This window comes from Haemaphysalis longicornis, unplaced genomic scaffold (genome assembly GCF_048455015.1).
Source record: "Haemaphysalis longicornis isolate Haplotype H1 unplaced genomic scaffold, Haemaphysalis longicornis Haplotype H1 scaffold_4, whole genome shotgun sequence".
Lineage (NCBI taxonomy): Eukaryota > Metazoa > Arthropoda > Arachnida > Ixodida > Ixodidae > Haemaphysalis > Haemaphysalis longicornis.
This window is the reverse complement of record NW_027526361.1, coordinates 42,668,228-42,677,802: the sequence shown is the minus strand read 5'-3', so window position 1 is coordinate 42,677,802 and position 9,575 is coordinate 42,668,228. Positions and strand designations below refer to the sequence as shown.

Sequence of the window (9,575 nt, the reverse complement as noted above, 5' to 3'; positions counted from 1 at the left end):
CTAAAAGATAATAAAAATACGTCAAGGCGAACAGCGTAACGGTTTAACGCGAAACAACCTTCGAACATTTCGTAGCGAAAGATAACACGATGGCCCCGAGGTAAGGCAAGACGCCGGCGGCACCATAGTCGTGCGGGGATAAAAAGGCCAAAATATCGATCCGACCATGATACCCAGAGAGAGTCTGGAATGGACGTGTGTATGTATACGCTGCACTGTAGTTTCACTTGGCAAACAGGCGGTAAGCACGCGAGTGACGTCACCGCTGTACGATGGTTGCTTGATGCTCATGAAGGGCGCGTGCACGTATGCGCCCCTGGACAAGTTCGAAAAGCGAAGAAAAAGAGCCACGAGTGAGAGGGCTGCCGCGGCCATGGCACAGAAAGGGATGAGTAGTCTCAAGACGGAGGAAAAAACGGCGAAGGTCCGCCCCTGGCAGCGGTGTGGCGGGTTACGCCAGCGGGAAAGCGAGCGCGGCGCGTGTTTTGCGAGTTAATCTGCCACTTCGGCGATGCCTAAGTTTCTCCCGCTCTTTCCGGCAGAGGAGGAGCTTCGCAGAAGCACCTACGCGGCGGCAGAAATCGCTAGACAACATTACGCAAACGCCGTTGGGGGAAACCAACAGAGCACCCTTTACGGCACCTGCGCCGCGAGTTCTTTTAACGCTCCGTGCCACAGGGCACACGCCAGGAACTCTGGAGGCGAACACAACTGGACCGTGTGTGCGGTGAAGCAGCCGATGTGCGCGAAGTGTCGGAAGCCTTCCCTTCAGGATTAATCTCACGCACTGTGGTGAGTGCGTAACTCTTGAATCTGAGCGAGACGTCTTAAAAAGCATGAGGTTATTTTTATCACCTTGCTATAGCCTTCAGGGGCAATCAACGATGTCTGTTAGGCAAGCAGTAAAGAGCTGTCTTGGTGGGATTGGCATGAACGGACTTAACATCTGTCATTGGAATGCCGGCTGTATAAGCCGCAGTAAATGTCGTAAAGAATTAAGCGATGTGTGCTAGCCACAGCATACCCGTATGCCGGTTTGAGCGCTACAGCTTTAGGGGTATAATGAGTGGTTTATCTATGGGTGATTTTATTGTAGCTGGTTGTCTCGCAACTCAACGCGTCTCTCCCGAATGACTTGTACTGTGGTCCATACCTAACCTAACCAAACCTAACCTACTTAACCTAACTTAAATTGAAAAAAAGATATATATCTCGCACGTGAACTGGAATATCTGACGTCTATAGGACAGATGTGAATCCAGATTGACCCCTTGGGGGCGCGTGGAAGAGGGAAAGGGGAGGAGGGATAGCCGACAGCCTGGCCAGGAGGGGAGAATGGGAAGGGGGGGGGGGGGGGAGGCACACACATAGTATGCTTGATAGTGCTAGTATCAATCGCGCGAAAAGAAGGTGGACAATTCCCCCCCCCCCCCTTTCCTTGTCTCCGACCCCCGGACCCGTCGCTGCTGTAAGCGCTGTATACAACAGAGGGTGTCAGCTAGTCTTTAGACGTTATGCACGTGCACGCATGATTACGTTAACGTGCCAGCGCTGCCTGGGGGCTGTGGGGTTCCACGAGGAAAATAACGGCAGGCCTTGGGAGTAGATCGATTTCGACCCGCCGCGGTGGCTCAGTGGCTAAGGCGTTGCGCTGCTGAGCACGAGGTCGCGGGTTCGATTCCCGGCCGCGGCGGCCGCTTTTCTGATGGAGGCGAAAAGCAAAAACGCCCGTGTGTACGAGATTTCGGCGCACGTTAAAGATCCCCAGGTGGTCAAAATTAATCCGGAGCCCTCCACTACGGCGCGCCTCATCGCCTGCGTTGCGTCGGCGCGTTAAACCCTACAATCAATCAATCAATAGATCGATTTCGTCAGTATATGTCGTTACTTCGAAAGCGGGTTACTTGCGGTGGTCTTCGTGTATATACGTATGTAAAATTCGGGGGTAAACTGTGGACTCGAGCAGCGCAGGACAGGAGTGGTTGGAGGTCAATGGGAGAGGCCTTCGTCCTGCAGTGGACCTGAGTAGGCAGATGATGATGATGATGATGATGATGACGACGACGACGACGATGACGACGATTATAATAATGATGACGACGATGATGATGAAATCAGTACTAAATAAGGGGTTTAAAACTGATATGATGCCTGCGTGCATCGTGCGTGCATGCGTGCGTGCGAGCACCAAACCGCTGGTGGTTCGTTGCTCGGTTCGGTGCTCGGCCAGGGTTGTTCAATGCTTCACCTGCAATCCCGTAAAGATCGCAAGTGTGCAAGCCGAAGTTAGGTGCTCCCAACACTCAGAGCAGTCTGGAATTTTTCAAACACGAAGTTTATATCCATAAGGGCGCATGGATTTTATTTTTTGGCTAACAGCTCAAGAAAGTGGTCCGGTGAGACATTTGCAACACTTTCAACAACATGTGGCTTGAGCCTCACATGTAAACGACGAAAAAGCCTTGCCGAGACGAAGCTCCAAGAGCTCCCTGTCTCTCTGATCTTACAAGGAGGCCTAATTCGAAAACCTGTTGGTCATAGTGCTCCAGTTCTGAGATTAATATGTTACACGCACTGTTAGTATGTATGCATGTATGTATGTATGTATGTATGTATGTATGTATGTATGTATGTATGTATGTATGTATGTATGTATGTATGTATGTATGTATGTATGTATGTATGTATGTATGTATGTATGTATGTATGTATGTATGTATGTATGTATGTATGTATGTATGTATGTATGTATGTATGTATGTATGTATGTATGTATGTATGTACAATGTGTCCATGAGTATTTATAAGGAAGGGCGTCAGACAAACGAGACACAATCTCTCCAATGTTATTCACAGCATGTTTACAAAAGGTATTTAGAACAGTGGATTGAAAACGGGTGGGCGTTAGGGTTAATGGAAGTACGTCTGTAACCTCAGATTTGCTGATGACGTTGTCTTGCTAAGTAACTCGGGGGACGAATTGCAAAGCATGATCGCCGCACTGGACAAGCAGAGTAGAATCGCGGGCCTAAAAATTAATATGCAGAAAACGAAATTAATGCTCAATAGCCTCTGTAGAGCACAGCAGTTTGAGATAGGTGGCGAGGCAGTGGAATCGGTAAGTGAATATATCTACTTAGGCCAAGTTGTGACCCCGGATCCGAACCATAAGGCAGAGATTATGAGGAGGATAAGAATGGGGTGGAGTGCATTCGTCAGGCATTCTCAGATAATGAATGACAGCCTACCATTGTCCCTGAAGAGGAAAGTGTATAACAGCTGCATCTTACCGGTGCTCACCTAGAGGGAAGAAACTTGGAGGGCTCACTAAAAGGGTTCAACAAAAATGAGGACGATTCAGCGAGCAGTGGAGCGGAAGATGGCAGGTGTAACGTTGAGGGACAAGAAGAGAGCGAAGTGTGTCAGGGAACAAACGCGGGTTAAGGACATATTAGTAGAAATTTAGAAGAAGAAATGGGTGTTGGCAGGGCATGTAATGCGAAGGCAAAATGGGAAGGCAAGCGTAGCAGGGGGCGGCAAAAAGTTAGGTGGGCAGATGAGCTCAAGAAGTTTGCGGGGGTAAATTGGTCGCAGTTAGCACAGGACCGAAATAATTGGAGATCTATAAGAGAAGCCTTTGTCTGCAAGGAGCGTAGACAGGCTGCTGCTGCTGATGATGATGATGACGATGTATGTATGTGCGTATGTGTGCGTGTATGTGCATATGTTTGTATGTACGCATCCATGCGCTTGGCCTTATGTATGTTTGTACATACCTGGCGTTTCCCCCTTACATCTAGCTCGCGTTATAACATAAACATTGCTGTTTGACCGCTGCTATTAAAATGAATACGTTAATGTTTACGTACAAAAACAGGTTCACGATACTTGCCTATGCGTGGCTTACCTTGAACGTTATCATCCACGCTATGCGAATACTCGTACACTGTGGAGTCTATTAAATCACACTGTGGACAGCACGCACAGTTCCGAAAGGTTGGTGTGGTAATGGTATCGCGTTCATATGATGTGCTCTATTGACCCCGCCTCTAATGGCATGCAACAACTTGGCCTTTTCGTCTGTGGCGTGGTTGCGGCAGTGACTGGTTATTATGCGTCTCCATAGCCGGCGTACCACGTGCGCATCGTAAGACACCCTGATCTTTGCTTGGGAATAACGTAAGAAATACGAAGAAAGTCACGTACGAAACTGGAACCTGTGAGCGTATTTCCACCATTGAATACGAATTAAAATCCCCATGAAATTTTCAACTGTGGTCACGTGCAGATGAGCGCATTCCCCCTACGCCCGGTCGTCGGACTTGGTGACCGGGCAATTGAGGCTATCGTCGTGTCGTTTTTACCGTTATCATTTCATCGTCGAATTACAGAACTCGCTGGCAGTGCCTTTTTGTACGTGTTGAACAATAGGCTATCCAGACGGGGTTTCAATGATTTTTCAAGCGCCAAATTCTGTACGCGTGCCGATAGTGACTGTTAATTCCGTTGCTCTAAATAGACGACGATGTAAGTTGGAAAAACATGATTCACTTGGTCAAATTACCTTTTTTTGTATGTAAGTGTCCGCGCACAAACTCAAGACCACAGAGGGAGTTTAAAACTAAGAATCAGTGCGTGACCTGTTTGACGCATGCCCTATATATACAACCTGCCTTATATTATGCACCTTTTTGACGCACAGGCCACATTTAAGTTCATTTATTTCCAATAATAAGGTATAGTTGAACACCATCAGGGATCGACAATCAGTTACCTGAATGCGGCCTAGGTTGTCTGGGACTGTGTAGTTGAAGCGCATTAATTGGGTTGAGGCGCCTTATCATCGGATGGGATAAATGATACGGCCACGAACAGAGCTTCTCCGGTCTGTGTCATGGTAATAATATTGATTTGCTGTAGCAGTAAAACTCACTTGGCGGCAGAAAGCCACCAAGTGAGGCGGCAGAAAGAGGCGGCAGAAAGCGGCAGAAAGTGGCTTGCCTTACGCCGCGTGTCACTTCACCATGTTATTGATCTATTTATTACTTTACGGTACTATTACGGTACCCACAGTGCCATGGGCATAACAGGGGGGGGGGGAGAAAGTAATATACAATAAATGCACAGTCATAAGCTGAAACAACATACACAGCATGAGAACACAATTTTAATGTTTCAACAAAAATGTTATGACAAGGGGGAAAATGCATCGTTATACATAACCGTGGCAGTATCACGAGGTAACCAATTCCAGTTCGATATGGTCCTGGGTAAAAAATACTTCCTTAACACATCTGTATTGCATTTCATTTCTCTCACCTTATTCACATGATCCAGACATAAAGAGACATAATAAGGCCTAAATATGTATTTTTCTTGCTCAATTCCAGTCCTGCAGTAAAATATATTATGAAATAACTTCAACCTAAGAGCCCTTCTATGGTCTATTAATGGTTCCCATCCAACATTGTTTTTTTTTTATTCACGTGATACACTGAAATTCCTAGTGTAATTTCGGAACACAAAACGGGCCACTAAGTCTTGCACTCTCTCTCATGGCAATCTTTAGCCAAGGGTCCCATACAGTGCAAGCATAATCAAGGGGCTGCCCGTAACATGCCGCGCAACGAAAGGCTTCGAGTTGTGGCGCTTTAGACAGTATGGTGGTGCGTCATGTGTAGGACACGACTTCTTCGAAAGGGCGTTGTTTGTTTGAAATACATCCGTGGCGAATCATCTTCACGTTTCTACGTGTGACACGGAACTTGGATATGTGCGGTGACACCTCCCGTTTAGCATTCTGAAAAATGTTGCTGGGGCAAAGTGTTGCTGACTAACCCTCGCCAGGCTCAGCTTAGCACTCGGCACGCGCTCTCTCTATGATGTCCCACCCTTTTCTCCAGATTTCAAATCTGTGTTCTTCGTTTGTGTTTTATTTTTAGTCCGGAGCTACGTGCTGCTGTTACATAGTTGTTTATTCTCAGCGTGTGTTCAACAGGCAGACGCACTATGTATAGAATTTACACATAGGTAGTTGTGATGACTCAGCGTTTCTCTTGGAAGGAACTATGTCTTTCCCTTACAGGATGTTTTGTGCCATTGCATTTATTCCTCTTTCGCTTGCTGCGTGCACATTATACGCACGATCTTTCCTTGAATCCAGTGATAGGTGAAACTAAAGCGTCATGCCGACACATACGCGAATGTGTACCCATATAATTTTAAAAATTTGTTATTATGTAATGTAAAAAGCCTTGTCTGTGTTCAAAGTAATGAATGCCAAAGTTGCTGCTCAATCGATGCACTTGATGTAGTAGTTATACCAACGGTAAAATTTCCAACAACATTATAAAGGAAAGAACAGACTGGGAAGAAACCGCTTCTGTAGCTGTGGCGGAGAAAACGTTATCAGTAACGGGGCTGCTGGGTAGGTTGATAAATCGGTGCTTTAAAATTACCTGCGAAACCGGCCAGCATAGTAATCATGACCATCACAAGATCAACAATAGTGTGGCACTTGTCATAGCCGCGGCAAAGCGAACTTAACTAATTCGATAAATTTGTATATTTTTGCATTGGGAATTAAAAAATTAAATTAAATTAAATTAAATTAAATTAAATTAAATTAAATTAAATTAAATTAAATTAAATTAAATTAAATTAAATTAAATTAAATTAAATTAAATTAAATTAAATTAAATTAAATTAAATTAAATTAAATTAAACCCATTCTATATGATTCTCTGCGATGTTGGGACCACAAACAAAAAGCCTTCTTTTGTCTTCATTGCATGCATGCATGCATGTTCGGGTTTCATAAACAGACGGTGTGTGGTGATTTCGTGTTCGCCGGTGAGCTGGCAGCTTGCCATTCACCCAGCAATAGCACGCAAAAGAAACGTCTGATCATTGAGAAAACAGGTTCATACTCGCATTTGGTCGTCGGAAACACTTGCTGGCCAAGAGCAAAACTGAAAATAACCTTCTGTGCTTAGCCTTGAGAGGCAGCTCAGCTTCTCCTTATTCACATGCGGCGGCGATTTTTCGAACACGCACCCGGCACGGTTTATGGCCGCGTCGTTATGTCGTCTTGGAGGCTTCCAACAGGTACTTTCCCCTCCGAATACAGGTACAAAAAGGACGAGCATGCGCAGTCGGCTACTGGGCGCTCTGGTTCTCATCTCTCTAGCGAGCACCGCGGCGGCCCTCCGAGGTAATTCTGCTATACATGTTCGAGCTAAGAGGCAAGGTAAGTGCGCACTCTAGATTAAAAGTTTCTAAGCTTAAGAAAAACGGCGTTAAGTATGCCTGACTACCTCAAAGACGCGCAAACGGGGGCTCAAGGAAACGGAAACGAATTAACGCAGAGCACCGGGACTTCCCAGCGCTAGATTTTTTAATCGAAGATCGCCAGCTAATATTGCAAGCTCCCCAACCCACCTAGGGGTAGGAAATCTGGTATGCAATTCGCTTCACCTTGGTCATTCGACGTCATCATAGCAGACAATTGTAAATTCAGCTAGCGAAGTACCTGGAATATCAAAAAGAGCTCAAAGGTGTTTTCTCCATTTTTTTCAGGAAGACCGAGCGGGCAATAGAAAAAGAAATTGATCTTCATTTGGTATGGCGGTCCCTGGTCCAAATTTTCCGGTCTTTGCCAACGTGGGTTGGTCATCGAGCTAAAAATTTCCCTTCGCATTTAAAATTCAGTACCTTCTTGAGGCAATCACCTTGAAGCCTTCTTTGTAATCTGACACAAAATGAGCACGGGCCCTTAGAAACTTTTAGTCAGGCAATTTTCGTTCGCGCAGTTCACGTCAGTGTGTGGTTAAACAACCACCTCTGGCAAGATACCTCCAGCAACGCCTTTATTTGTGTCAAATTGCCTGCTCACTCACGCCAAAAACAGCCCAGAACGCTTTGTTCTTGCGTAAATGAAGTACTCGGACAGTGCTCATAAGGACAAAGATGAATGGAACATGTGGTATTCCCCATTTCTTTTTTCAGGTCTTCTGGGGTCGTTCCTGAAGCCCGTGCTGAATGGTGGCAGGCCGGATCCTCCTCCACAGCAGTCACCTCTCCAGGGCCGGGAGCACCCGCACGGGGCACCCATCCAGGACACAAATGTGGTGAATCAGTTTTTGGAAAACCTCCAGCGCTCCAATCACAACTTCAACGTCCCGCGGAGACGCTCTTCCTTCTTCGGACCCGCCATCAACGCTCTAAGACAGTTCCAAATATGCACGACCCCGACGTCGGGTCCCGGGAAGTGTCGCTACGTCAGGGAGTGCGTTCTGCCCGCGTTCCTGGAGAACTTCGACGTCTTCCTCAGTTACTCTTGCGTGGTCAGCAATCGGCACCTGGGCGTGTGTTGTCCGGATGAGTTCTTCGGCAACGTGTTAAAACCGCGGAAGCCCCTGTTTCCAATCCTCAGCGGACTCCTCAACATTGGCAAAAGGCCAGATCCTAGGCCGCCCAGTGGCAGCGATTATGATGACCAAGGGCCCAACCGGCCCGACACCAACGGACAAGGGTTTCCCGACTACCCCGATGAGGAGGTTCAAGGCCACGGAGGTCCCCCTCCCGGCCCGAATCAACCTACTCAGCCTCAGCCGCCACCGGTGCAACCGCAGCCTCCACCAGTGCCACAACCTCCACCGGTGCAGCCGCAGCCTCCACCAGTGCAACCACAACCACCTGTACAAAACCCGCCACCGGTGCAGCCCCCACCCGTACAAAAACCGCCACCGGTGCAACCTCCACCAGTACAGCCACCACCAGTGCAGCCTCCGCCTTCCAAACCGCCGACCGTGAACGCTCCCTTCCAGTTTCCTGATGACGACGAGGAAGAGTCGGCCGTTCACGAGGCTTCATCGCCGCCACCCCGGCCTGTGCCCCAGGGGGGAGACGCAAGCGAGCGCCAGAAGCCGTTGCCCCCACCGCCGACGTCCCTGGCCCAACTGTTCACGTGTGAGTGAGCATCGTCGGCCCATCAGGCAGTGGTCATATGCTTACGCGGTGGAGGCTTCTGTCAATTGCTGCCTGAAGATCTCTTTGCGATGAATATACGTATTACAGTGAAAGCTCGTTAATTCGAACTCGAGGGGGATCATAAAATTGTTCGTATTAAGCGGAGTTCGAATAAGCGGGCGGGCGCTATAATGAATGGGAATCGCGCCTCACTGCGCGGGCAGAACACAAAGAAACCTCCTCTGGACTCGTTCTAAAGAATTAAGCGCTACTACACGTTTGTGGCAGGTGATTTCGTGAATAATGCTTCATAAATAATAATGGCATACGCTGGAGCACTGGCGCCGGTGGCGCGGCGCTCTCTATAGGTGCGAAATAAGCTGTTTCAGGAGCGTAGCGCGCGCGCCACGCTGTTGTTTTTCTCTTTCGTTGTTTTGCATCTCTAGTAAGTTTGGTTTGGTTTGGATTTGCAACACATTGTGTTGACCTTGGCCGACTTCTTCTGCCAGGAGCGATGAAAACTAGGGGATCATAGTTCGAATTAACCGTTCTGGATACCACCGCGTTATAATTATCGGGAGTTTTCCTCCATTGAAATATACATG

The 9,575-nt window shown here is 47.5% G+C and overlaps 1 protein-coding gene across 1 annotated transcript in view; it reads left to right on the top strand.

The window, feature by feature from the left end:
• The first annotated feature begins 533 nt into the window (after positions 1–533).
• Positions 534–9,575, top strand: part of LOC144179733 (uncharacterized) — a 47,636-nt gene continuing 38,594 nt past the window's right edge. Inside the window, exons 1-3 of the mRNA XM_077708176.1 lie at positions 534–792; positions 7,130–7,249; positions 8,008–8,970. Coding sequence (XP_077564302.1) covers positions 7,147–7,249; positions 8,008–8,970 — 1,066 coding nt within the window. The 5' untranslated portion in view covers positions 534–792; positions 7,130–7,146. The remainder of the gene's footprint in view (positions 793–7,129; positions 7,250–8,007; positions 8,971–9,575) is intronic.